The sequence below is a fragment of the Meles meles genome, chromosome 21 (assembly GCF_922984935.1).
Source record: "Meles meles chromosome 21, mMelMel3.1 paternal haplotype, whole genome shotgun sequence".
NCBI classification, from domain to species: Eukaryota; Metazoa; Chordata; class Mammalia; order Carnivora; family Mustelidae; genus Meles; species Meles meles.
The window spans coordinates 15,869,534-15,896,880 of record NC_060086.1 but is presented as its reverse complement, the minus strand read 5'-3'; the positions used below and the strand labels follow the sequence as shown (position 1 = coordinate 15,896,880).

Sequence of the window (27,347 nt, the reverse complement as noted above, 5' to 3'; positions counted from 1 at the left end):
GGAGTCAGCCTGCTGGAGGATGGGTTCTAGACAGAGGCATGGGCATGTGCAAAGGCCCTGCAGTATATTCGCTTGGAGGCCAGTGAGCTGTGGCAAAGCGAACAGAGGAGGGGCAGCAGGAAGCCAACTCAAACCCTGCCTTCCTGGGAGTGAGGGGTTCAGGAGTCCAGGTCCCCCCCCCACACACACCAGCACCCCATCCCTGGCCTGGATAAGCCCCTCCCTCCCCACCTCCAGCTACACCCATCCTGAGATTCCCCCAAAACTTCTGCCCCGTCAGCCCTTAGCCCATGGTTTCCCTCTGCCCTGAATGTCCTCCAGAAGTTGCATCCATGAGCCCTAGACCCATGGGGCAGTGGGGGGCTTCAAGGATGTGTGTGCCATGAGTGGGAGGGGGTTCAGCCAGGGAACAGCCCAACCTTGGTACCCCCACCCCAGGTCTTTGCAGGCCTCATGTGAGAAGAGAAAAGCCCAGACACGTGCTGAGGGCCTCCTGTGTGCACAGACAGTGCAGCCCTGGGAAGCACACAGACGTGTATCTGGCTGGGCCTCCTGCTCATTCGCTGTGCCTTCCGGAACTTGCCGAGCCCTCTCTCACTGGGATGTGAGCCCCCGGCCTCCTTGCTGTGGGTGGGAAATGGGCGGATCCTCCAAATTGGGGAGGCAGCGGAGAAGCCAGGCCCCACCTGCACCCCACAAGCGGTCACACCTGTGGATCCCCTCCTGCTCTGCCCCGGCTGAATGGATATTGCAGGACCTGGGAGCCCAGTGCTTGTCCTGGGACCCCCCCCCCCAAGGCCACACCCATGCTTGTCTTGCTCTGACAGTGTCCACAGGGGACCCCGGCGGAGAGCATGACGTCCTGCCCAGGACTCCACCACCAGCACCAACCTGAACCCACCCAGACCCCAGGGAGTAGCCGTGATGAGGGGCAAGTATCCGTGGCTAGACCGGAGCGGGCAACATGCCCAGCCATGTCTCAGAGACCCCCCGCCCCATGGTCCCAGCCCACAGGGCCCCCAGGGCCTCGGGGTGGGGGGCAGAGACCAAGCTCAGGCCCCACCTGGCTTGCTGTGTAGTAGCTTCAGGGGTCTCGTGGCCTCTCTGAGCCGTTTCCTTGAGAACCACAGCTTCCCGGGGTCTCCAGAGCCCAGTCCCTGTTGGGTGACCCTCTGCCTCCCCCTGGTGGTGAAGAGCCCACACTGTCGCAGGCCGGGGTCTCCACTGGACCATGGAGAAGACCAGTCCAGGCTGCCCTCCACCACGCATGTCACCCTGGGGCGTCTGCTGAGAAGAGCCCATTGCACCCAGAACCCAGGAACGATGCCAAGCCTGCGTGGCCCACTGTCCGCTGACCGATCTGGCGGCCGATCCCTCCACTGCAGGCCCTCCCGCCTCTCTAGTGGGGGTCCTGCTGTGATGGGCCAGCCAGCAGAAGGCCTCAAGTCCCCCCCTCCCACCGCCCCCACCACTGCCGCTGGTCCAGATACACCCACATGACCCACACGCAGCCCCTCTGTCAGTCACCAAAGGCTCAGAGAGGGCAGGGCCTTGGCCCAAGACCACCGAGCCCGGCAGCAGAGCGGACACTGCAAACCCATCTCTGCACCAGGCAGCTGCCCTCCCTGTCCCATGTCACAGCTCGGCCTCAAGTCCCTAGAGTGCCCGGCTGAGACTCCAGCACCCCTTAAGGGCAACAGAACGCAGTGGGAGCTCTGTGGGTCCCCAACATACTCAGCCGGGGACCCCGCCTGCCACCAGCCTCGGGAGTGCTGGTGCTGAGCCCCTGGGGACGGTCCATCAAGACCGCCACAATGGGCTCCCACAGTGGCTGGAGACAGCGCAGACAAACAGGGAGACAGGCCCATGGAGAAGTTCCTCTCCTGGGGTACTGAGTGAGGGCAGCATGGGGCAGGGACTCAGCGTGAGCTGCAGGGGGCCTGCTCCCCTGTGGCCTTCGCTGACCCGACTGTGCCCTCTCCACCAGACATGGGGAAGGGCAGTGAGCCCCATTCCCTGTGGGACACCAGGCCCGGGGCTTGGATTCTTCCATCCCAGGGCACAGCTCCCCTCTGCCCCCAGGCAAGGTCACAGATCTCAAGCTTTGGAGATCCCCACTTGGGGCCAGTCCCTGAGTGCAGTTGGCATAGACCTGTCCTGTTCCTGGCTCGATCCATGCAGCCAGACCAGGAAGCAGCCTCAATGCCCATCTAGGAGCGTCCAGACCAGTTCAGAGAGGGTCAGCGCCTGCTCAAGGCCATGGACACATCCCCACTGATGCATAAGCGGACGCTGGCCAAGACCTCGGGTCAGGCGCCAGGCCGCCTGGGAACACGTGGTAAGAGAGCGAGCCCAGGCCTTGTGGTCACTTTCTTTATTGTGGCAGCTCAGAACCCACAGGGAGGGAGGTGCAGGTCCCCACCCCCACGGTGCCCGCCCTGCCCAGGCTAGGAGCAAGGGTCTTGTAGCCGGCCAGGCAGCTCACTCAGGGGTCCTGCTTTTGCTCCTCAGGAACAAGACCCTGGGGAAGCTGAACTTGGACTTCTTCTTCTGGTCCCCACTATTTCTCTGGAGGTCTAGTGGGGGAAGGGGATGGACACTGAGGATCCTCACCACCTCTTGGCCACCACCCCTGCCACATATGTCCCTCCCGCCCAGCCCTGGAAGACCTCTCTGGGCCCCCAGAGCCTGGAGGAAGCCAGGCCCCGAAAGGAGCCCTGAGCCTCGGCCCTCCCTTGGGGAACTGCCTCTGCGCCTGCTGTTAGAGCTCCCACTGGCCTGGACACCCTCCTACCCTGACCACATGGTCAGCAGCTGCCTCTCGGCCCCGCTGAATGATGGGAAGCTAGCTCCCTTGGGGTGAGCCTTCCTGTTCTCGGGCTGTATCTGTCCATGGGTCCTGGCCCCCACCCCCACGGGAGACCCAGCCCAGACCCCCCCACCTCTACCCTGGCCCCCCGTTACCCAGACTCTGGATCATGTTCTGTAGCATCTCGTCCTCCTCTAGCTCCCTGAAACAGGAGAAGCACGGCAGTGAGGGGCTGCCCTCAGGGGTAAGGGGCATAGGGCTCCCAGTCAGACTCAAAGCAGAGCCCCCAGCCCATGGGACACCTGGGTCAGCTGTCTCCCATTGGCCAATAAGGCAGCGCCTGCCCCCTCTGGGCCCAGACCCTCATCGGTGGCACAGGGACAGGAGGGCCCTGGAAGGACCTGGACCAGGGCTCCCTCAGCTCAGATGGGAACACATTTAAATTTGGCCACTGACTCTGTGACCTTGGCAGGTCCCTCCCTTATGCATAGGGACAGATGTGCCCCCTGGGAATGGTCAGGAAGCCGGCAGCTGCCCCCAGGGCTGGTTGGAAGCCAGAGGCCACCCCCAGGGCTGGTCAGGAAGCCAGCAGCCCAGGGCAGCACCAGGAGACACAGGTGGCTGTGTGTATTTAAATAAAAATAAAATCTAAAGTTCCATTCCCCTGTTGAATGGGTCACAGTGAGCCGTTCACATTGTGGAATGTTCCAGCAGCAGGTGCTGACCCCTGAGGGTCAGGGAACACGGGGCTTGGTTGGGGGCAACCTCTAAGACAGGCAGCCTGGGTCTGCCCTCGGCCTCAGGGCCCCCTCCTGCAGGACACAGTGTCGGGGGGCGTCCTCCCTGCTGATGGCGGGGAGAGGCTCTGCGCAGGAAGTGACCAGTCAAGGCCTGGCAGGGAGGAGCTAGGGTTCTGGCCGCCCCTCACCTGGGTCCCAAGCCCCGCCCTCACCGGAGCCGGTCCTCCTCCAGGAAGTCTACGATGTTGCTGCGGTCCTCCACCGTGCTGACATACCGGCTCAGCAGCTCTTCCTCACGCTGCTGGTCCTGGAGGGACTTCAGATACTCTGCAGGGACAGCCCGCCTTCAGCGGCAGCCCTGCTATCCCACCCTGCTCAGGGACACAGCGTCCCTATCCCCGAGGGTCAGGCTCCTCCCCTGGAGGTGGGGGAAGGATCTTGGGGGCAATGGGGACAGAGTCTGCCTTTCTGCGGTGAGCTCTTGGCTCCACCAGATGGACAGATGGACGGATGGACAGATGGATGGGTGGATGGCTGGGTGAGTGAACGAGTGAATGAATCAATGGAAGAACGGCCAGATCAGACCCAAGAGCCGCTGCCCCCATCCCACAGCAAGGAAGGGCAGGGGCAAGACTGCCGGGCCTCAGCCCCACCATCCGCAGTACCCAGAGGCCGTGCTAGTCAGGGCTTACAGCCTGCACGCAGCATCAGCTCATGTAACCACTGCAGCTGAGGGGCGTGGAGGTGGTAATCACTGCAGTGAGGAGCACAGAGAGGGTGAGTGCTCTGGCCAAGGACACACAGCCAGGAGAAGAGGCGCTGAAACTTGACTCTGGGCAACGCATCAGCCTCTGCCAAGGTGGCTGCCCAGGCAGCCAGCAGGAGGGGCCTGGGAGAGGCCGCCCCCACCCCCCACCCCGGATGGCTGTGGCTCCCTGGGGTAGGCAGGACTCACTGGGCTTGGCCATCAGCTGCCGCAGCTCCCCCTCGAGGTCCAACTGCTGCTCCACCAGCCGCTGGTCCCTGGCCCTGCCGAGGGGACGCAGGCGTGAGGCCCGGCCCTCCTGGCTGGCCGCCCCCACCCGCGCAGTGTCTGAGCTGGGGCAGCCGGAAGAGGCGGCGGCCGTCCAGGAGAGGGCCCTTCAGGGGGAGGAGCGGCTGGACCCCTCACTTGTACATCAGCTCCGACTCCTGCCGCAGCAGCAGCTGCTTCTCGTGGATGAGCTGGAACCAGTCCACCATGAGGGCGTCCTCGGAGGCATCTGTGGAGAGTGGGGGGGCCAGCATGGCTCAGCTGGGGCCAGGGCGGCTCCAGGGCGAAGCTGGCTAAGGCCAGGCTGGGGCACCAGGCGGGGTATCGGCTCACCCCCCTCGGCGGCACGGAGACGCTTCTCCAGCTCCACACCCCTGAGCTCCAGGGCGTCCAGCTGGCTCTCGATGTCCTGCATGTGCCTCTGGATCTCCTCCGGGGGCAGGTAGTTAGGAGGCAGCTGCGGACGGAGGACTGGTGAGGGTCCGTGGGAGATGCCAGGCCATGCCCTGGAGGAGGAGTGCGTTCCTGGACCCCCACACCCTGGCTTACTCACCCTGGTGGGGCTGGTCACTGCCTTGCCGGGTGAAGAGGGGACACCAGCCAAGCCCAAGGGCTTCCCTGCTGAGGGCAAAACAAGTCTCCTGGACTGGGCGGCACCAGGCCCAAAGCTTTGTTGACCCACCCTGCCTGCCCAGCAGCCCTGCTCCCCCCTCACCACAGCAGCCCTAAGCGGTGCCCTGCTGGTGCCCAAAAGCCAGAGCTCACAGACAGATCCAGGCACCATCCCCACCGGCCCCTGTGCCCCCCATCAGCAGCCCGGGCACCCCAAGTGCAAACGCTCCACCATCGCCAGGAGGACCTATCTGGTCCTCCCCTCCCTACTGGTGGGCAAGGGCTCAGGGACAGGGTCCTCCAAGCCCCCTGCCCCACGCGAAGCCAAGCCTGGCTGCCCACAGCTGCACTCAAGGAGGCTCACTCCCTTGGCGTGCCTTCCCTCCACTCTGAGCCCCGTCAGCTCCTCATTCTCCTGCAAACCCCTCCAGATGCCCCCTCCTCAGATGAGCCCCTTCGTCTCCATCCCAGCTAGAAATGGGGGCTGGGGTCTCAGGGCTGACCTGGTTTGTCCTGAGCAGGAGGCTTCCCCTTCTCCTCTGCCTTCCAGCTCCAGGCTGGGACCTCCTGCCCTGAGGGCTCGGAATGAAGCCAGTTGGCAGAAACGTCCAGGCTGGCAGGGACGGCCAGCTTCTTGCGGCGGGACAAGGATGGGGAAGAGGATGGGGAGGCAGCTGCCCGAGGGCAGGGGACAGGGCCACATGTCAAGCTGGCAGATGAGGTGTCCTCCCCCTCCCCCACTGCTTCCCTGGGCGGGGGTCACCGGCCAAGACAGGGTCAGTCCTCACAGCCCTGTGCCACATGCCCCCAGGGAGGGCAGTATCTGCCTCCTAGACAACAGAGGGGCAAGCGAGCCCAGCGGGCTGCAGACTGGCTCAAGGCCACAGAGGAAGTGACGTGAGGGGCTGGACATGGGTCCGGGGGCGGCAGAGCGTGTTGGAAACGGCCACGCTCACACGCATGCGCAAACATAAAGGCACACGCAGGCACACACACTCATGCCCAGGCTGCCACCTCAGACACCACTGGGTCATGTTCCCAGGCCGGGCATCTGGAGCCCCCGGGTTCCCGCCCAGCATTACCTGAGGGGCTAGGCTGAGGGCTAGCTGCACCCACTGTCCTGTCAGGTGAAAGAGGGGTCGGGGGAACGTGGACGGGCCCCTTGGAGCTCTCACGGGCCTTCCCAAGTGTCTCACCAGTCTGGGGCTCTGTCAGGACCCTAGACAGAGGGCAGGAGGTCAGCTGAGGGAAGGACAGGCTGCCCCCACACCCAGGTGCAGACAACCTGAGGCCGGGATGAGCTCGTGACCAGCTGCGACCCTCCTAGAACACAGATGTGTATTCCCATGAGTGCTCACCTGTGGGTGTGAGCACCATCCTCACACCTGGCGCAGGACCCGACCCTGCTGCCTGCCCCCGGGCCACACACTGCTACAGTGCACTCAGGGCAGCTGGTGTGACTGCCCCTGCCATGACTCAAGCCAGTGTGACTGTCCGCCATCACTCATGCTGGTGTGAACTGGCTTCTGCTACCATTGCTGAGAGGTCCGGGCAGATGTGCACACATCCCTCCCATGGGTGTGTCAGTCGGTCTGTTTGTGCGCCATTATTCACCTGTGAGCACTGGTGAGCACCTACTGTGTGCCTGACCCTGTGTTAGCCCTCAGACCCCATGAGCACAAAGCCTGAGGCCCAGGTGCAGGGGAGCCCCCCCTTCACCTCTCAGCAGGGTTTTTCTTCATGGGCTTCAGGCGGGCCCTCCATCCTGCCGGCCCGTCCTCCTGGTCTTCCTGGGGGCTGGCACTCACGCCTAGGTGGGGGGGCAGGGACACAGGTCACAGGGGGTGTTCTGCTGGGAAAGACTGGATCTCACCCACCCCCACCCCAGCTTCCTGCAGCCAGCCCCTCTCAAATACCCACACAGCCAGCCGGGCCCACAGGACAGAGTCGGGCTAGGAGTCGGGCTCAGGACTTCAAGTCTACACTGTGTGTGCTCAGGGGAATCATTCCCCTCTCTGGGCCTCAACTTTCCCTGATGCCAAACAGGGGAGGGGGAGGCCAGGTGAGCCCCATGGATGCTCAGTGCCCATGTGTCTGCGGGACGGATGGCTAAGCTGGGACAGCCCACCTGCTGGCTTCCTTGGCTGAGAACAGAGTGGCTTTCATTACGGGGGGCTCGGCTGAGGGAAAGATCTTGGTAAAACACTGAGCATGGGGTGTCATGTGAGCCTAGCTCAGTAATGCCAGGGCACCCGTAAGAGATACCCAGGCACCCAGAAACAAGGTAACTCCACAGTGACCCCAAAAAGTGTATGAAACGGCGCCGGGAACATGAAGCCACAAGATGGTAGTAGCGGTGGGAGGGGCCTCTGGGAGAGGCCCAGGCCCTGGGGCGGCTTCAGGACACAAGGAGCACCGGGGCACGGCTGTTGGGAAAGAGCAGGAAGGACAGAGGCACACAGGAGCCATGGATGTGAAACCCCAGGGAAGAGGGGGTGAGGCCACGACCAGGGCAAGGCAAGAGAGGGATCACGGACACCCTGGCGTGGTCACCAGGGACAGTGACGCTGATGACCGGGGCCATAGCAAGAAGGGCCGGTGGGGCAGGTTGGTGGCTAACAGTGACCATAAAGCCATGCCACCCCAAGAACATCGGCCGCCCCGACACTTGAGTTAGGCAGAGCGGGGAGAGAGGAAGGACCAGGGTGGGTGCTGTGACCCAGGTGATACAGAGGACAGGCACTCAGGGCTGGCAAGCCCAGGTGCCAGCAGGAACCCGAAAATCACTGCAGAACCACAGGCCAGGGAGAGCCCACCCCACCTCTACTCCAGGGGAACTCTTACCCTTCGCCGGTGGAGCCTCTGGCTTTGGCCTGGAGCCGGCGCTCGCCCGACTGGCCCCTGAGCACACAGGCAGGCTCTTCCTGTCCGCCTGGGGCGGTGTGACTGCCCCTGAGGTGGTGCCCACCTTCAGGGGGGCTGGAAGCTCAGGCCTGCCCGGGGGGCTAAGGGCCCGGGGAGACACCAGCTGTGCCATCTTGGCTGATGAACTTGCTTGTGGCCCCTCGGTTCTGGTATGGGATTGCAGAGCAGGGGAGGGCCTATGGGTGAGAGCGTAGGCATCAGGCACAGGTGGACCCAGGAGCCCTTCCCGCCATGACCCCCAGGCAGAAACCCCTTGGCCTCCCCTGGAAGCTGATTCCTAATGTCCACCCTCCTGACAGGGACAGACAGCCCCTCCAAGGGACTAGCCAAGGGCACCCACTTCTGGCCCTGGATATTACCTTCCCATCTTACTCGGGTATGGGCTGAGATTAAAACACCCCCCAAACACACTGTGCACGGGGTATGGGGAGGGACCACACCCACAGCCCCGCCCACTTCCAACTACCCGCCCAGAGCCCCATCTGAGCAACATGTGTGAGGCCTCCCCATGGGCGGCCCATCGGCGGCCATCCTGCACCCTCTTGGGGCACATGTGTGCAGGAAGCAGGGCTGCCAGCTCCCAGCAGGGCCCAGGGAAGGGGGCTGGGACCTCCCCAAACCAGAGCAGCTCCTCCATGTGCCCCAAGCTCCCTAGGAAACCAGTCTCTCCCTCCTGCTTCTCCCCGCCATCTGGGTGCACGGTGACCGGGGCAGCCCTAAGCCAGAATGCTGCCCCAAAATAAGGGGCGACACGAGGTAGCAGGCGTGGCACGGTCAGCCAGCCTGGTGGGCAACTTTCTTACTCACTAGGCCACCGTTGCAAGGGGAACGGTTTCTCCCCCGCCCCAACATTCACGTCCACTTGGAAGCCCAGAGCATGGCCTTATTGGGAAATCGGGTGTTAGCAGACGTAACCAAGTATGGATGAGGCCATCCTGGATTAGGGAGACCCTAAGTCCAGTGACGGGTGTCCTTATAAAAGACAGAAAAGTAGAGGACACAGACACAGAGAAATTCAGGTGACCCTGGAGGCTGAGAGGGAGGGTATGGCCCCAAGCAAGGAAAGCGGGGCCACCAGGAGCTGGCTGAGGCGGGAAGGACGCCCCTCCCCCAGCATCCCCGGAGGGAGTGCAGCCCTGCCTGCCCTGGGTTCGGCCCTCTGGCCTCCAGAACTGGGAGAGAACAATGTTCCGTCGCTTCAGCCCCCAGAGCACGGTGCTCTGTCCAGTAGCCTCTGCACATGACCGCGGGGACACTCCATCCATCAGGGCCCGCTCCATGTCCAGCGTGCAGAAGGCACTGGGGGAGTTGTGGGGGGACGAGCTCTGCCCCGGTCAGACAGAAGGACACTGGGACCTCTCCCATCCTCTAGTTCCCCATTGGGTGTCCTCCACGTGCGCCATATAGAGGCCCCAGGGGACAGCATCCATGCCCCTGAAAGCCCAACCACCACAGCTCTAAGTGACAATGGTGTCCCCTCCTGATGACCACCGGGCACTCTGGGTCCCGTCTTATTCCCACTTCCCAGATGAGGAAGCTGAGGCTGGAGAGCACACCCAGGAAGGGCCTGGAAGCCTCCCTCCTCAGCTGTCCCTGACCCTGCCCAGCCCCTCACCCACCTGCCAGGCAGCTGGGCCCCGCTGTCCCCGAACCTGGAAAGGGCCTTCCGGAGGCAGCTGAGTGCCTGCTCCCTGCTGTTGTCCCCAGAAGCCACATCTGCTGGAGCTGGGGCCCTGCCCGCCAGGCCAGGGCTGGGGGTAGCCCCGGGAGTCTGGAAGAATCTCTCACGGGCCTGCTGCATCTTGGAAGCTGATGGGGTACCATCTGGGGTGTCTGCTGGGACTGGAGACGCTGGGCCCACACTGACCTTGGTCTGGGGGGCTGCCACATGGGGGGTCACTGGACCTTGCGGGGTGGCCGGGTGAGAGTCCGCGGCACTCGGCATCAGGGCAGGACGGGGGCTGACGGCTGCCATGTCCTGGACCAGCGGTGACCACCCCACTGGGGAGCTGTTGGCCACACGCATGCTGGCTTTGCCACCCTGGAGGCCCACTGAGAAACTGGGCCTGGCTGAGCTACCCGCGTGGACGTGGGAGGAGGCGGCGGCCGGAGGCTCAGCTGGAGTGGGGACACGCTTGGCTGCTGAGTTGCCCACCACCGGCTCCCGGGCCGCTGGCCTGGCTTTTGGCCCTGTGTCTCGGAGCCCATTTGCCTCCTGGGCCTTCCACGGGGCACTGCGTGGCGGGGAGTCCGAGGGCACAGCCCCTGGCTGTCGGGGGCCTGGGGCCCGCAACGTGGGGCTTGCGGATGTGGCTTCGGGGTGATGGCTGGAACACACGAAGACACCGGGCTCGCCGGTGGGCCTGTAGGCCCCAGAGTGCAGCGTGTTGGAGCACTGCTTACACCTGAAGCGGGGCAGAAGCAGACCCGTGAGGACTCCAGGCGGGCATGCGCGCCCCACTCACGCACACGCCCGGGCACATGCTCGTGCAGCCCCACGTCCACCCGTGTAGCAGGGACTCACTTGAAAGGCAGGGACTGCCTTTCAGCGCAGCACACGCCCACACACGAGCACACGCACATGCCGAGGCCCACGCGCCGGCCCCACCTGAAGCAGCTCCGGTGGTAGAGCTTCCCGTCGGCCAGGTGTCGCTGCACCAGGTGCACGTGCTTGTCGCAGACCCCACAGGTGCTGCTGACTGAGCTGCTCGGCGAGGCCTGGACCATGGGAAGGGTACCAGCTGTCATTTCTGAGCACCCTCCCAGGCCTCCCTCCTGACCGCTGCCCCATCAGTGGGCGAGAAGATCCCACTTACAGACCAGACAACTAAGGCCCCGAGGGGAGCAGCCTGCCAGGCGCTGCCAGGAGGGCCCATGCCCCAGCCGGCCAGACTTCAACTTCAGGGTCTGCAGCCCAACCCCAGCATAGGGGGTCTGGGGCCACAGAGGACAGGTTCACGAGCTCCTGCAGCCACGGGAGGCAGCAGTCCTAACAGCAGGCCTGAACAGCAGGGGGCGCCCAACCACAGCATATCCCCTGCCTCATCCCCGCCTCTGAAAGTGGGGATACCCTAAGGCCCTGGGCGGGCCGGGAGGACACACCCAGGATTCTTTCCTGGCCCACCCACAAGGGAGGGGCAGAAGGTCACAAAGTTCGGGCCTCAGGGTCCCAGCTGTGCGCAGCCTTCACCACATCCCTGGGCCTCAGTGACCTATGGGTACAATGGGGGGGATCCTATCCCGACTGCGGGATAGGACCCCACTCCCAGGTAGTGTAGAGGTCACACTCTGCCAGGAGCCAGAGGGAAGGCGGGGCTGGGGCGCTTACGGTCTTTGGCAGGAGGCCCCCTGAGCTGCCGTCCTTCCACTGGATGGTGGGGTTTCTGTTGGCTGGAGACAGTGGCTGTTCCTGGGCTGCAGTGGGTGAGGGCCTGGCCGGCTGGGATGTGGCCTTCTTCCCGGACGGCTCCTCGCTGGACTCCGATGAGGGTCTCTTGATACCAGCCATGCCCCCAACTGCCATGACACAAGCAGGGTCAGGCTCTGAAAGCATCTGGGGCCACCCCGGTCCAGGTCCCCTGTGGGAGCCCGGGGCTGCTGGGAAGGGCAGCTCCCGCTGTCTGGGGGCGCGGGAGGGGTGGCCGAGAGCAACTGGGCACACATTCCCTGGGGGGGGGCCTGGCCTCCCTCACGGCCCTCCCCTCTGGCTCTGAGAGCCCCAATCTGGGGTCAGGGAAGTGGAACTTTTCTGTTTCTCCACAAAGTGGAAAGATGAAGGCGGGGCTGGTCCTGTGCCCAGAGTGATTCCGGGGATTTCTGAGGCCTGGATGAGGAATGTGGGGGGGAGGGGAAGTGGCTGAGCTTTGGGGTGCACAAAGCAGCTGGAATAAAGTCCCTCGGGCCTGTCCCTCACCCACACGCCCTGCCTGGAGGCCCTGGCTTGCCAGGGTCAGCCTGGTATCTGTAAGGCCAAATGTCAGGATCAAATGGGGTGGCAGGGGGTGCGGCCTCTGGAGCCAGGCCCGGGAGCCCACACAGGGTCTGCCAAGGTGCCTGAGGCAAGAGTTGTGGGCATAGTTTCCAGGCGTGTAGATGGGCAAACTGAGACGGAGAGGGTGAGGAGAGGCAGGATCTGGGCGCATCCATTTGGTGGACAGGTGTGTGGGGGGCCTGCAGGGCCTGAACCCGTGCTCATCACTTGCAGCAGCATGAGGGGGCTTTGCTCCTCCGGGGAGGAGACCACAGCTCAGGGAGCCCCACACATGTGGCACCAGAAGGGCCTCCCTGCCCACTTTCTGCCCCACCGGGCAGCGCTGGCGGCCGGTGCTGAGCTGGCGGGGGGGTCATGGGGGCCGAGAGGGCTGTGCAGAGGCAAGGTGGGAGAGGGCCTCCTGACTCACTGGGGGAGCGTCCGTGGAAATAGTTGTAGTACTGGGACACGTAGGTCAGGATGCTCAGCCGGTCAGGCACCTTCAGGGCCACCATGTCCTCAGCGTCCAGCAGGGCTGGGATGCCCAGCTCCTCCTCGGCCACACGGAAGGCCTGGTAAGGGGTGGTCGGCATGGGTGGGCTGGGGGACAACCCCTCCTCCTTCCCCGTCAGCCCATCAGCACCTCCAGGAAGCCAGAAACCCGCTCGAGCCCAGACAGCTCTGGGTTCAAGGTTCACGCTCTGCTCAGGCTGCATGACCTCCCTGAGCCTCAGTTGACCAGTCCGTACAACAGGAACCATATCCTGGCCACGCAGGAGCCAGTCCCTGCCGTGGCCAGCCTGCCGTCTCCCGCCTGCAAATGTCCCTCACCTGATGGTCCTCGAGTCCCACGTGCACCCTTCCCCTAACTGCTGATATAGCCACACCACACCCGAGGGCAACACCTCAGTCTCCAGGTGTCCGAAACAGGGCTCCAGGGGTGACCTTCCTGCCATGCTCAGGCCAAAAGCCTCAAAATCTCCTTTGACTCCCCTTCAAAATACATGCAGAATCTGACTCCTCCTGCGGCCATCATCACCCCCTTGCGCCCACCCCGCTGTCAACACAGTTCCTGTGGACCCCGAGCACTCGCACAAAGCAGACCTGGGGGAGGAGGCCAAGCGCTTCCCACGCTCAGCCAGCCCCACTCTGCTCCCACCGCCTCCCCCACGCTCTTCCAGCCCTGCCCCCACTCTGCTCCGCCACGCCCCTCCTCGCTGTTTCTCCTACTACCCAGGTCCCTGCCTGCCCAGCGCCCTTGCCCGGGGAACAGCCCCCACCAGGCGCGCCCCTCCCAGAAGTGTCCAGAGGGCTCCATCTTTCTGGGGCAGGACCTGTCCTGTCCCCTCATGAGGCCGCACCCAGCTCTGCCGCACTGTCCCTGCAAATCCATCCTGCTGGCGCACGCTACCACGTCCCTACAGGACTTCCTGCCACGATGGACGAGCTCCCGTCCAAGCTGTCCATCCTGAGGGCAACACGTGGAGAGCGCGGCTGAGGAAGTGAATCTGTCCTTTATTTTATCTAAATTAAGTCAAATTGAAAGGCAAACCATCCGCGAGCTGGGCAGGGTCGGTCGCAGACACCTGGGTTTGCCTCCCCGGAGCCCAGTCCGACACCCCGCTGGAGAGCCAGCTCTGGGAGGAAGGGCGCGAGTCTGGCTCTCTAGGCAACGGCCTCCGGCGACAATGGGGCGTGTTCTGCAGCGAGGAAACTGAGGCAGGGAAGGGTCTGGCGGTGGTGTGGCAGGCAGTGTGCTCAGGACCCAGCAGCCAGGTGGTTGGCGGGCTCGCACTGCAGGTCCCCACAGGGCGGGGAAGGGCCACCGGCCCGCCGGGACCCACCCCAGGGCTGGTCCTCCCAGAGCCATCTCTGGCCTCCGTCTGCCTTGGGTGGGAACTGAGTCCCAACCACTCCCGACCCCTGCCTTCCCCCACAGGAAGAAGGTGACCAGGAGGTCCGGGGTACCAGACCAGAGGCTGTATTTCTGGGGTAGGGTGACCTGGCTCAGGACGGCTGCGGAGCTCAGCAGCGCATCTCTGGCCACCAGGTGCTCACCTGCTAGGCCCGCAGCTCCCACAGCTGCCCTGGGGGTGCCCGAGGGGATCTGGGACCTGGGTAAACAGTGCAGGGAACACTGGAGAAATGGGGCACTCACCAGTTTGTTGTTCTCATAAATGTTTTCCTTCCTGAGAGCATTGAAGTCTCTGGAGGAGAGAAAGACAGGTGTCCAAAGTAGCTCAGGGAGGGAGACTGAGGCACGAGGTCACCCAGCACCCCAAGCGGGCAGAGCTGGCCCTGCTCCAGGCTCAGCAATACTGGTCGGCACCTGGGCGACCAGGCTGACCAGCATGCTCCAAGCAGCGGGTCCCCACAGGGTGGGGAAGGGCCACAGCCAAGGCAGGACCCACCGCAGAGCCCTGTCCTCTCAGAGGCACCTCTGGTCAAGACAAAGGCACCAGCCTGGGCAGCACAGCCAAGCACACGTCTGAGTGGGCTGCTTCCAAACTCCCAGAAGCCTGTGGGCCTCGTGGGTCACCGGAGGCCCGTGTCCCAGGGGTGAGAGCAGGGGGTGGACATAAGAGGCAGTGGGGGACGGAGCTCCACACTGCCCACTAGTCAGGGCACTGCCAAAACCTGACCTCAGGGGTGCTGAATGTCCGAGGTGCCAGGCCCAGCCTGGACAGGACTCCGTGCCCCCCGCCCAACACGGGCACACCTCAGCTCGTTGCCCCCCTGCAAGGTGGCTCCAAGCAGGAAATATGGCCGGCCCAGCAGCCGCCCGTCCTGACACAGGCCATTCAGATACCCACTGGCGGGGCCTCCGCTGCAGCTCAGCCCCTTCAGTACGTGCTGGACGGTTCTGGAAGCCCCGCAGCATGGGGAAGGGCTCAGTCTGGGAGCTGCATCCTGACCTGCACTGTTGGACCCTGGGGGAGCCCTCTCCTCTCTCTCTAAGGCCTTAGTGTCCCCGTCTGGGAGGAGGATGGCAGCTTCTGACGGGAACTGGGGGGTCTGGCTGCAGCGGGTGCGGCAGGGAGGGGACGAGCCTGCCGTGCGCCCACTTTCCTCCAAGGAGGCCCCCGCCAGCCTCCAGCCCCGCGTCCATCGCCCTGCCCGGCTTCAGGGAGCACTCGCCGTCCGCTCGGACCACCCCCCAGGTAACGTGTTCCAGATGCTAAGACCACCCCATGAGCACAGACGGTGCTTTTGTGCATGGGACAAGATGGCGGCAGCTCTGTCTCCAGGAGGACAAAGGGCCAGAGGGGCGGGCGCGGCACCCTCCTGGTTCTTCAGCGCAGCCACACGCAGCTCACCCGGCGTCTGTCCCACCAGTGTCCACAGCACACGGAGGGGCCCGTCTCTACCCGTCGCCCAGGGGGCTCTCGGCAGCCAGGGCCTCCGTCCACGGCCCCCCTCCCTCTGCCATCCCATCCCTTTGAAAGTTCAATCTCTTTTCCAGAACTGCCCCGGGTCACTGACCCACACGGCCGTGTCCTCAGCAAGATGCCCCGGTGGTGGGAGGGCAGGATAACAAGGTCTGTTTTGTCTGCAAACACGCGGGGGAAGGAGGCCCCGGCCCCTGCATCTGCCGTGGGGAGGGGGCGCAGCAGCTCGCCTGGCGGAATGCAGGGAGGGGGGCATCGCTTCGCCCAGACCCCAAGAGAGCACCTCACCGAGGTGGTGCCGGCCCCGCTGAGCAGGCGCCAAGATGGGCAGGTCGGAGCCTGCCCCATGGCCCTTCCACTCAAGGTCAAGGACCACCCTGCCCCCAGGACCCTGGGCCCTCAAGGCCTCCACAGCCGGCCCAGACTCCCCAGGCCAGTCTCACGGCCACCGCACCCTTCCTGAAGCAAGCTCTCTGCCCAGGGTCTTGCCCTCCCAGCCTCCTGAGCTCGGCCCACACTGCCCCCTCCGTGGGACACACACTGGCCCTGCCTGATGCACCCTCCATGGCCCCTCCCCAGAGGCACCCCGCAGGGCCCCAGCGGACTCTTCTCTGCCTCTGGCTGGTGGCCGTGTGAGCTCACACCCCCACAGCAGGGGCCTTGGTCAGCGTTGCCTTTGTCCCTGAGGGCCGCCTGGCCCGGAGCTCTGGCAGAAATCTCCGGACTGAGTTGCCCAGCAAACCCTTCAGAGAGTGCCAAGGAGAAGCCACACCCGTCCCTGCCAGGAAGTCCGACAGGACCAGCTCTCCGCCATCAGGGACTCTGGCGGGGACTGGCAGAACTGGGCCCCCCACAATGATCTGCTGGAGAGTAACCCCCGCCCCAGGACCTCAAAACGTGACCTTTGGAAACAGGATCTTCTTTACTGACAGAACCCCATTCAAAGGAGGTCATGACAGTGGGCCCTAATCCAGAAAGACTGGCGTCCTTATAAAAAGGGAAATCAGGTCCCGGACGCACACAGAGGGGAGCCGACCCTCTACCAGCCCAGGGGGGAGGCCCAGAGCCTCCGGAGGGGCCCACCTCCTGGCTCCTGACTCAGAGGACACACGTCTGTTCCAGCCGCCCCATGTGTGGTGTCTCGTGGAGCAGGCCTGACAGCCAGCCAGCCCGGCTTCGGCCAACCCTCCGAGAGGTGGGAAGGTGGCATATAAGGCCTTGCTGGACCAAAAGGCATGAGCTGCGCCCTCAGGGGCCGTGCTGGCTGACCGTCGGTAAGGCGGCTGCGGCCCAGAGCACCCCCACCCCTTCTACCCCGGTTAGATCGTGTTTTAGTCAAATTCCTGTCATTTAAATTCAGTTCCGTTCTGGTACGACTCCCAGGTGCCTGGGGCTCTGCACACACTGGCTGATGAATTAGTTCCCAGGCTCCCCGAGCCAGGGGACTTCTGGGGCGTCCATCTATTCTTTCGACATCGGCCAGCGAACGGACTCGTTGGGTCTCTTCGTGTGTCCCGTGGCCGCTGACTGGTCTGCCGTCAGCCGGGCGCCGGCGTGGGCCCAGCCCTGGCCTGGCCACGGGAGCCAGGGCACGGCCCCCCGCCGCCGGCCACAGCTGACCACGACTGTTGACCTCACACTGTTGCGCCAGCCCGCCTCCTGCCCCCACGCTTTCGGGGCTCTGAGGAATGCGTACCCCCTTCCGAATTCCTGGAGAGCTGACCTCACGCTGTTTATTTCCCGGAACAAAACGCAGCCACGCAGGGGGTGGGCGCTGGGCTGGGAGGGGCTGACCGAAGGGAAGGCGCCTTTTCCAGGCACCCCCAGTCCATCTGGAGTTAATCCCACAGGGAAGGGGAGAGGAGAGGAAGGGGAGACACAGAGACAAACACACAGAGATGGAGAGGGACAGAGACAAGACTGAGGCCGCACGGCAGAAGGGGAGGGAGGCACCGGGCAGACGCGAGCACAGACCTCGGCAGGATGGACAGCATGGGGAGGAATGGGACATGACAGGCGCCAGAGGCCCGAGGCAGGGAGAAGGGTCTCAGTTGGTGCAGGGCCCAGGGCCCCACCTCCTTGCACCTGGTGGACAAGTGAGACCATTCAGCCTCACTGCTCAGCCGCAGGCCTCTCCCAGGCCAGAGCAGACCCTGACCCTGACCCTGGCCCGGGGCAGGGCCCGGCCAAGAGTCAGCCCTGGGGCTTCTGTGGTGGCCTGAGGCGGGTATCACAGGTCACTGGCCCCGGGTGGCCCCAAGGAGGTGGGCTGGCAGCTCCTCCTGGGTCCATCCTGGAGAGTCTGGCCAGAAGGAGGCCGCGGGGGCCTGGGCAGCAGGCCCTCAGGCTGGGGAACAGAAGGCCTCTGTCCCCAGGCAGCTTCCCGCTGGCCGAGAGGCTGGTGTGGGAGGGGAGGCCAGCCCCGCCGCCTGGGCCCAGCCCACCCTCTGCTCTGGCCCAGGAAGGGAAACAGTGCTGTCTCCAAGCATCTGGGCGGGGGCTCTCCGGACTCCGGACTCCGTGCGAGTCTCAACGCACATCTCAGGGAGCCCCGCTGCGGCCGGGGAGTCACTGTCCCCCCCACCGGCTCTGCTCCAGTCCTGACATGGGCCTTCCGAGCCGGAGGGACCTGGAGAAATATCAGGTCCCCCCACCTCAGGACCGAGGGGCTGGAAAGGCCTCCTTCCCCCTCTTCCTGGTGGCAGCCGCCACCCCCACCTCCTGCATCTCCCCCGAAAACCACAGCCACCCCTGGTCAGCCCAGAAGGGGAAGGAGCCCAGCCGCCCGCTCCAGCCCTGACAGGTCTACCTCCCGAGGCAGGAAGGGGCCGTTTGTTCTGGGTGGCTCTGGCGTTTACCTGGCTGCTTGGCTGAGGTGGCGTCCCTGGGGACATGGACTGCAGGCGGGCACTCTGGAGGCCCACCTGAGAAAGCCTAGCACTCTGGGGCAAGCTGACCAGAGAGGGGCCCTGGCTGCTACTGCCCGGCCAGCTCCGGTGAGGTATCTCGGGTACGCCTGCCTCCCGGGGTCCCTGCGGGCCACCAGCATGTCACACGTGCCTCCCGGAGCCAGGCCGCAGGAGCGGAGCTGTAGCGTCGGGCAGCTGACCACCACCGGTCCGGCTCAGCGCCCGGGCTCCTTCACAGCTGTTCCCCAGGAAACCGCGGGAGGAAACGGCTCTGGTGTAGCAGGAAGGCTGGAGATGGGGCGCAGGGAAGGACTTCCTGGTGGCCAAGTCAGAGGACACAGAGCCGGATGTCCACTCTCCTGTAGCCAGAAGGCTTCTGAAGGACGGGGAGCATGGGGGGAAGGGTCTCGTTCAGTCTGGCCTTGGAGGCGTCCTCCTAGACACAGCATCCTGGACTACTCCTTACTGCGTACTTCCTCCCCTCCCCGCACCCCTCGGTGGAGGGGGCGCACAGGGACTGGGGTGGGGGAGGGGTGCGTAGGGCACAACAAAGGACACATGTGTACCCATACTCAGCATGTACACAGCGCCAAGTACATGCACAGCGTTCCACCAGCCCTCCAGCACCCGCAACGCATCAAAAACTACTAACGTTCTACCAGTGACCACAAACAGAAACCCACTCCCTCCCAGTTCCGGAGGCCAGAAGTCCAACATCAAGGCACCGGCAGGGCCGTGCTCCTTCCGGAGGCTCGCGGGGAACATCTGTTCCTTGTACCTCCCCATGGGCTCCAGGCGTTCCCTGGCTTGCAGTCCCATCACTCAGTCTCGGCCTCCATGGTCACATGGCCTCTTCCCCCCCGCCCCCGCACACAGGCACCTGCAGAGCCCCAACCTTGCCATGACACTTCCCAAACCCCTACTGTCCCTACGGAGCCCCAAGTGCACGCCCTTATCTGTAGCTCTCCAGCTATGTGCTCCTATCCACCAGGCACCCGGCAGGGGCCAGACACAGTTCCAGGCACTGAGGGCAGGCAGTGACCAAAAAAGACATCCCCACCCTTTTGGACCTAAAGGGCAGTGGTGGCAGATGGACAAAATCCAAGTCAGCAGTAAATGAGATAACTGATGCCCTTGATGTCACTCCCTGAGGCAGGGGCCAAGTCCACCTTCTTCAGTTTGCAGTGCTGAGTACACAGCAGGCACTCATTAACGGTTAAAGAACCAGTTGCTTGACGCCTGCTTGTGCCAGCACGGTACACACCCATATGTGCACACCTGTGCTCGCGCTTGGGCAGTGCCTGCTGGGACAGGCTCAGGCGCCACATACGCACCCACACACCCACAGGGGGGCCTCTACTCCAGCAGAGCAAAGAGCAGACAGAAGGTCCAGGGCTTGGAAAAGCCCTAAGTCTCCAGTGACACCCACAGTGTCGTCCTGAGGCTGCTGGCTCAGAGACGGCCATACCCCATTTGCCTATAACCGTGGATTTCTCCTGCTGCTCGGTCCCAGCTGCCTCACCTCGGACCCTGCATGCTCCCTGGGGGGCTCCGCCTGTCCGGGTCCCACCCTTAGCCCTCCTCCCCATCAAAGCTCAGCTTAGGGTTTTCACTGTGGAAGCCCACTCTGCCCAACACCCCTGCTTCCAGGCATGACTGAGGTGCACCCCTGGGCAAGGGACAGAAGCTGCTGCCTAAATGCCACATGGGGCGTCCCCAGGAGGCTCCAGCAATGCATTTCACAACCTGGGGCAGGAGCAGGAAGTACGTGCAGGCCTTTGTCAAGACGAGCTTCCCTGTAGAGTGCCTGAGAGTACAGAGTACCTCTGAGTGCAAGGGAGGGGCCCCGAGGGCCAGCCCCGGCTCTGTGCTCTGTGCCCTCAGCAGGCTGTCTGGCCTCTAGACCTCAGTTCCCCCCGTCTGGGCAGACAGGGGCCTCACGGAGGTACTGTCTCTGGCCTCTCCCAGCCCCAAGACCTCCCTGGCAAACACACACCCCAGCCTACCCCTGGATCCAGCCACGGCGTCTCAGAATGCTTTTGAACATCATGCTTCTTCCAGAAGGCAGGTGGACTTCTGAGGACACTCTTCCTGAGCCCTGGTGCCCCCAGTCCAGAAACCCTCCCCTGGATCTTTACCCATCTCTAGTTCACCTGAGTCGGGGGCCAGGCCATCATCACACAGACCTCTGCCCCAGCAAGCCAGGTCCCAGTCACTCAGCAATGCTGTTCGTGACAGACGTGGGGACAAGATCCAGCCTGCGAGCCACCAACTCCAAGAACCTCCTGGGGCAGTCGCCCTAGTCCCTTCCCCTGCCCATGTTTCTTGTCTCCCAGGGATAGGGGCTCAGCCTCTACCTCATACCTGTCACTCTAGGGTGCCCAGGCAGGCCTGTGGGACAAGAACTAGGAAGTCTGGGGCTTTCAGCTCTGTGCCCGCCCCTCTCCCACACTGTCCCTGGGCTGCATTCTTAAAGGTGCCTGGACCCCCTGGGGCAGAGACACAGCTCCCTCCATCTGGGGGAAAGTCCCTGGGCAGCAAGGCGCTGGGGTGGGGGGGCATGCAGAAGGGCAGCCCTGCCAGCCCTCTCCCAGGGAACCCGCGGGGTGGGCCGAGTGGCTGTGTCGGAGCCCGGCCTGACTCACGGACTGACTAAGCCAGCGGGGGCGGCCGGCCTGGCTCCAACCCAGCTCCACTCGGTGGACGGGCAAACTGAGGCCACCGGGCGGGTCGTGACCGCAGGGACCCCGCTCCGCGCCGCCCATCGCGCGGTTCCGCACACACGCCCCGCCCGGCGGCGCCACAGGCCCCAGCCTCAGTTTCCCCGCCTGCGGTGCACTCACAGGAGGTCGGGCCGGTGGCGGTGCAGGATGGCGCAGAAGGCCAGGCCGTCGCGGAACGACGTGGTCATGTTGGTGATGTTCACGTCCCGGTAGCCCTCGCACTGCTGCCGGCACCACTGCTGCAGCGCCTTGGTGGCGGCCATGCGGGCAGCGGCGCGCGCCCCGGCTGCGGCGGGGCTCCGACTGAGCCTCCCGGAGTCGCGGGCCGCTGCCCGGGCCGACCGCCAACTCCCCGCGCCGACCCCCGGCGCCGACCGCCGCCCGAGCCCAGCCGGAACCCTGCCGGATCCCTGCCGGAGCCCCGAAACGACTGCGAGCCTGAGCCTCGCCGCCGGCGGGAGCGCGGCCGGAGCCTGCCTCCGAGAGGCCCCGCCCCCTTGAGGGGCCCGCCCCCGAGTGGCCCCGCCTCCAGGGAAGGGCCACGGCCCCTAGGGTCCGCTCCCTCCAGGCTCACTTTAGGCCGACCGCGCCCTCTCCAGGGCCCGCCCCCGCCCTAGCCACGCCCACCCCACCTGGCCTAGGAGCCCCTCGGACCTCCACTGCTCTTGGGCGGCTTCGGGACTTTCTTGTCTTTTTTTTTTTTTTTTTTCTTTTTTAAGATTTTTTTTCTTTTTTTTAATTTGATAGACAGAGATTACAAGTAGGCAGAGAGGCAGGCAGAGAGAGAAGGAGGGGAAGCAGGCTCCCTGCTGAGCAGAGAGCCCGATATGGGGCTCGATCCCAGGACTCTGGGATCATGACCTGAGCTGAAGGCAGAGGCTTTAACCCACTGAGCCACCCAGGTGCCCCCTGGACTTTCTTTTAAACGCCCTCCCACCAACCATCGTGGAGAAGTCAGGGACAAAGCCGCTCTACAGACGGGGAAACAGGCTAGGAAGTGTTGGAGGGCCCAGCTTGCCTTTGACCTTGAGCACTCTTGACCCCAGGGAGGCCTCCCCTGAGCCCCCCAGCACGGGAACGCCCCTCAGTTTCCTGGGCTTTCAGAGGCTTTTCCTCCCGGTGCTCACGCTGGCGGGGGGGGGGGGGGGGGGGGGGGGGGGGGACCAGGCTAGGCGGTAATCTCGCCTCTCAGGTTACAGCCCAGGGCTCTGAGGCTGGCAAGGGGGCGAGGTCCCCGCCTGCCCCCACCCCCCCCACCCCCCCACCCCCCACCCCCGCCACTGTGGGGGGGGAGGTCATGCCCTCCAGGAGTCTCCCCACTCTGGGCCTGTCCATGGGGCTTTTCCCGGGGCTTTTCCCGGGGCTCTGCGACCCTCGCAGTTCATGCTGATCCATTGTGTCCTGCTTTTCCACCCAGAGCATCTGGGACAGAAGTCATGGGGGAGACGCACCTCCTGTGGGACTCCCAGTTACCTAGGCGGCTTCCTCATTCTCATTCCTCATTCTCATGGAGCCCTGGCTGAGGCCAGGCTGCTGGACAGCCAGAAACACTGATGCCAGAAATGGAAGATGACCTCACCTTCCCGGCCCCCCAGCTCCAAGGCTTGTCCAGACGAGGCCCACAGGAAGGAAGGTGTTTCCCCATGATTGGTCCCTGGCAGGGCTAAGGGGTAGCTTCTCTGTGCCCACCTGAAGGAGCAAAATCCATGGCTTTCCAGGCCAGAGCCAGGACATGGCATTCCAGCTCTTTACTGCAGCTGGGTCCTGCCGGGTGGACATCCAGCTGCCCAGCAATGCGAGTGAGGCCTGTGTGTGGGTGGTGAGCTCCCCATCACAGGCGACATGCAAGCGGGTGCTAGACAGGGAGCCCCCAGACCTGGGATCAAGGCTGACAATGACCACTGCCCTGACCTGCTGGGGGTTTCCCAGCAGGAGGACAAAGGACAGTGCCATGCCAGTTTAGCCAGGCTGGTAGCTGGTCCTGGAACGAGGAACCAACTGGGTTTTCCTGCCCCCCCAGGGCAGCAGTTAGGAGAACTGGAAAAGCCAGGGAGGAAGGGAGAGGCCTGGGGGGAGGGAAGGGGGTGAACACAGGGACTCACAAGAGACACACACATGGCTGGAGGCCCACCTCCCTCAGAAGGGAAAGTGGGGAATGGCTGGATCTCCGGTCCCAGGGGTTTAAGATACATTCTTGCCCCTGCTGGTCACACGTAGCTTCCTCTAGGGACAGTGACTGAGAGAGCAGTATTTGTGGTGGGGTCCCCATGAGCATGTCATGTCCTTCCATTGACCCTGCTCCCTTCCAGGACCTCCAAGCCAGGGTACCCCCAATCCTCCCACTTCCCCCTACTGTCCCCTCCAGCCACCATAGCCCATTCCTCCCCAGCAGCCAAGGGAGATTTCTAGAAAGCCAACTGGACAAGCAGTTTCCTGCCTGGCCTCTGCAGCACTCCGAATAAAGTTCAGGCCCCGTCATATCTCCTGGTCCTTATCACGCCTGCCCCCCCCTTTCTGGCCTCAGAGCCTCTTCCCTGCTGATCCCCTGAACTCAGCCCCTCCTCCAGGACCCCAACCAGGCCCTACCCACAGCTGGCCACACAGTGGTTAATGGCTCCTTCTTGTCTGCTCCATGGCCAAATGTAGTCCTGCAGAAAACCAACCATGACCACCCCCTCCACCGCCACCACCTGGTCTGAGCTTGATTCCACCAGAAACTTCTTCTTCTTCTTCTTCTTTTTTTTTTTTAATTTTATTTATGTATTTGACAGACGGAGATCACAAGTAGGCAGAGAGGCAGGCAGAGAGAGAGGGGAAGCAGGCTCCCCGCTGAGCAGAGAACCCGATGCAGGGCTCCATCCCAGGACCCTGGGACCATGACCTGAGCCGAAGGCAGAGGCTTAACCCACTGAGCCACCCAGGCGCCCCCCACCGGAAACTTCTGACCCTGCCTCTGCATCAGCTTTACCACCTACAGTGTATTCTCGACCTAAAATCTGGAACAGTGCGAGTGAGAGCGTGCTCAAAGTCTCCTCTGCTCCCCAGGAAGGTGCTGTCCCTCTAGCCATCAGAGCAGCCATCCTCCCCTCCTCCCCACCGGGGCCTCTCTGCCTCTCCTCCCACAGCTGTGCCCCCCCCCCCCACCCCCGCCCAAGCTCGCAGTCCTGCCTCTGGACCTCCACATTCATGCTTTCCTCTGCTGGGCTCACTCTTCTAGCGTCTCCTGCAGGACAGTGGGGCCGCGGGGTTGAGTTCCGGCTAACAGAGGGGGCAGGCACACACGCAGACTCCACTCCCCATCCTGCCTGGTCTGCTAGCCAGGTGCACAGGACAGGCAGGTAAAGGCTGAGGCCTCACTGACCAGAGACGGCTATGTGGGCCTCTGGGCAAGTGAGACAGGGACACGCACTGGGCTCAGCTAGGAGCACTTTGCTGGCACGACCAGCTGGCTTTCCCCTCCCATGACGCATTCACAAGCAAAGGTAAAAGTGCCCCTAGCCCCCTAGGTGCCCCTAGCCGCCTGGGTGGCTCAGTGGGTTAGAGCCTCTGCCTTCGGCTCAGGTCATGATCCCAGAGTCCTGGGATCGAACCCCACATCGGGCTCTCTGCTCAGCAGGGAGCCTGCTTCCTTTCCTCTCTCTCTGCCTACTTGTGATCTCTGTCTGTCAAATACATAAAATCATTAAAAAAAAAGTGCCCCGGTATGGCATCCCAAGGGCTCACGGGGTGCCATTCACTCAATGGCAGAAGAAGGATCCTTGGTTCAGAAGGTGGCAGGGGGTGTCCCTGATGGGGGAGCGTGGGAACTGAGACCTGAAGGATCCACAGAGAGAGAGCAGGAAACACTTTCCCAGGCAGAAGGAAGGGTGTGTGCAAAGGCCCTGAGGCAGTAATGATGGGTCTGAGGAATACAGAAGGCGAGGGCAGCTCGCACAGAGAAACTGGGGAGAAGGGGGCAGGGCCGCCAGGCCCCCTACTCCAGTCTGTCAGTTTCACACCCATTTCCCCTTTTAACACAGCCATCCTTTAAAAGTGGGTTGATCGGGGCACCTGGGTGGCTCAGGTGTTTAAGGGTCTGACTTTTTTTTTTTCTAAGATTTTTATCTTTAAGTGCTCCTCAACTCAGGTCTTGATCTCAGGGTTGAGTTCAAGCCCTGCTTTTAAGCAAAAAGAAGAAGAAGAAGAAGTAGAAGAAGAAGAAGAAGAAGTAGAAGAAGAAGAAGAAGAAGAAGAGGAAGAGGAAGGAGAAGGAGAAGAAGTAGCCCAAGAAACTGAGGTTCCAAGAAGAGAAGGGACTACCTGACTAGCAGGTAGGACCCAGCCTGGAGAAGCCCCAGCCCCAGTGTGGGGCAAGGACCTGAGGACCGTGGATCAGCACAGGCTGGCGTCCTGGCGTCCTGCCTGCGTGGTCACCCTGGTGTTGGGGGCAGGACTTCCAGGCCAGACAACATCAGTTCCCCCACCACCTGCTTCCAGAATATTCTGCCCCTCTTAGTGATGATGGGGGCCTATTCTGGGAGGAAGGGGAGGGACAGGGACAGAGGCATTCTTAATCTCCATCCCAAAGCTAGCCACAGCTGGTGTGTCAGTTTGGTTTCTGGAGGAGGCATTGGTCACTGGGCCCAAGGAAGAGTCCCAGTGGTGGGCTGGGACCCGCAGACTTGTCAACTGGATTCCACCCGGAGTAACTAATTTGACCCAGGACTGATGGGCCAAGCGGGAACAGCAGCACCTTAAGCCTCTGAGGCAGAGAGGAGAAACCAGGAGAGAGGCAATGGCTGGGGGGACCAAGGAGGGGGCTCGAGATCAAAGGGAGGTGTCCTGGCCCTGCTGCTTTCTCTGCGGGGCTTCTCAGAGCCTTTATGTCCTGCGGTACACCAGGGTGCCCATGGGAGCAGCCACACTGCACAGGGGTGCCCACAGAGACCCACAGAACAGAAGTGGGGGCCCTGGCTCCCTCCGAAGATGCGGCTTGGTATCAGACGTGTGGGCCAAGTGGGTGTCTTGCTCAGACACCAGTTCGCCCTGGGACCTTGTGAAAGCTTCCCCACTTCTGGGGCTTCCTCTTATTCCTGGTAAGACACGGCCTCTCATCCTCGGGCGTTTAGGGACAATGGCACCACGGGTGACTGCTGGAGATATGGTTTCCTGCCCGGGCCATGGGCCACAGCAGTCATGGTTGTAGGAGATGGACACCTGGCAGGGCGAGCTGGGCCAAGTGCCCCCGGAGTGGACCACAGCCCGCTTGTGCGTGGCCTACACAGGAAGGACATTTGGGGGGTCACACTGGCCTCACTGCAGAACCTCAGGGATGTCCTTCGTCCCCCAGTTCCCAAGGCCACAGTCAGGTCGGCCGCAGCTTCACCCAGACTGCTGGGGACGCCAATGCTGTGCCTGCGGCCCGGGCAGGAGAGGGAGCTGGAAGCCGTGACACCCCATTTTCAGGGGCCACCCATTAATTAATTAGGCCCAATGAATAATGCATGCCACCTGGGGTATATTAATAGCATATTTATATGGCGTGCTATGGGTGGTACACATTCGCGTCGGAACACCTCACAAATAATTCATGACCCTGCTCCTTTCCTGGGCTCCGGGAGAGCCTGGCCAGTGCTTCGACGAGGGCTCGTCGGTTGCTTCCGACAGCCAAATTTTACATTTCATTATAAATGGCTTTGCTGGGCATGTCGGTAACTTCTCCATTTCCATCCACTTTATTATTAATGGCTTTCCTGAACTGTAGCAGCCCAACGTCGCACACAATGCGTTATAAATATTTGATCCAGCATCCATAGTCTGCCATTTATCATTTATAACGGGTTACAAAAACATTATAAAACATTTACCGCACATTTATAGATCATTTTCGGCTACCGCGACGATGTGTTATAAATACATTATTAATCCTCCTCACGCCGTTTATAGGAGCCCCTTGTAATGAGGCCTGGCCTGCCCAACCCCTGGTAAACAGAGCGTGCAGGGGCTGGTGGGGGTGGCCAGGCGGCAGGCCCAGGGCCCACGGAAGCCGGGCCCTGCTTCTCATGGCTGTGTGTCCTTGGGCGGCTCCCTGCATGTCTCTGTTCACAGAGCAGGTCATTTACTGAGCACTTCCTGTCAGACGCCGCTCACAGCCACCCTGAGCCTTGGCTTCAGGTCCATTTCACAGATGTGGATGCAGGCTCTAGGAGGAGAAGGAGGTGCCCGAGGCACAGCTGGGCTGGTGTGAGAGCTGGGGGC

The 27,347-nt window shown here is 63.0% G+C and overlaps 2 protein-coding genes across 7 annotated transcripts; both read right to left on the bottom strand.

The window, feature by feature from the left end:
- Window positions 1-2,353: 2,353 nt before the first annotated feature.
- MICALL2 (MICAL like 2) lies at window positions 2,354-21,600 on the bottom strand. 6 transcript variants are annotated; one of them, XM_045993467.1, is made up of 17 exons: window positions 21,231-21,599; window positions 14,248-14,296; window positions 12,520-12,661; window positions 11,448-11,635; window positions 10,728-10,837; window positions 9,739-10,524; window positions 8,039-8,295; window positions 6,914-7,004; window positions 6,277-6,413; window positions 5,698-5,868; window positions 5,136-5,203; window positions 4,916-5,039; window positions 4,721-4,811; window positions 4,505-4,578; window positions 3,762-3,876; window positions 2,965-3,011; window positions 2,354-2,576 (listed from the first exon to the last, which is right to left on the bottom strand). In XM_045993467.1, the coding sequence occupies exons 1-17, from the start codon at window positions 21,371-21,373 to the stop codon at window positions 2,482-2,484; spliced, it is 2,688 nt and encodes an 895-aa protein (XP_045849423.1). In that variant the 5' UTR covers window positions 21,374-21,599; the 3' UTR covers window positions 2,354-2,481. The 6 variants fall into 6 exon arrangements, 5 of the variants coding, with proteins under 5 accessions (XP_045849423.1, XP_045849424.1, XP_045849425.1 ...); XM_045993468.1 differs by having other exon boundaries at window positions 5,136-5,200; XM_045993469.1 differs by having other exon boundaries at window positions 9,772-10,524.
- Window positions 14,340-25,658, bottom strand: LOC123933830. The gene is made up of 2 exons (XM_045993472.1): window positions 25,644-25,658; window positions 14,340-18,032 (listed from the first exon to the last, which is right to left on the bottom strand). The coding sequence occupies exon 2, from the start codon at window positions 17,487-17,489 to the stop codon at window positions 16,518-16,520; it is 972 nt and encodes a 323-aa protein (XP_045849428.1). The 5' UTR covers window positions 17,490-18,032; window positions 25,644-25,658; the 3' UTR covers window positions 14,340-16,517.
- Window positions 25,659-27,347: the final 1,689 nt, after the last annotated feature.

Coding starts and splice junctions, on each gene's coding strand:
- LOC123933830 (XM_045993472.1), bottom strand. CDS start 17,489: ATGTCCCATTCCTCCCCATGCTGTCCATCCTGCCGAGGTCTGTGCTCG.
- MICALL2 (XM_045993467.1), bottom strand. CDS start 21,373: ATGGCCGCCACCAAGGCGCTGCAGCAGTGGTGCCGGCAGCAGTGCGAG. Junction 12,662..14,247: donor TTTATGAGAACAACAAACTG/GTGAGTGCCCCA, acceptor ACCCCTTACCAG/GCCTTCCGTGTGGCCGAGGA. Junction 7,005..8,038: donor AGAGGCTCCACCGGCGAAGG/GTAAGAGTTCCC, acceptor CCCCCCACCTAG/GCGTGAGTGCCAGCCCCCAG.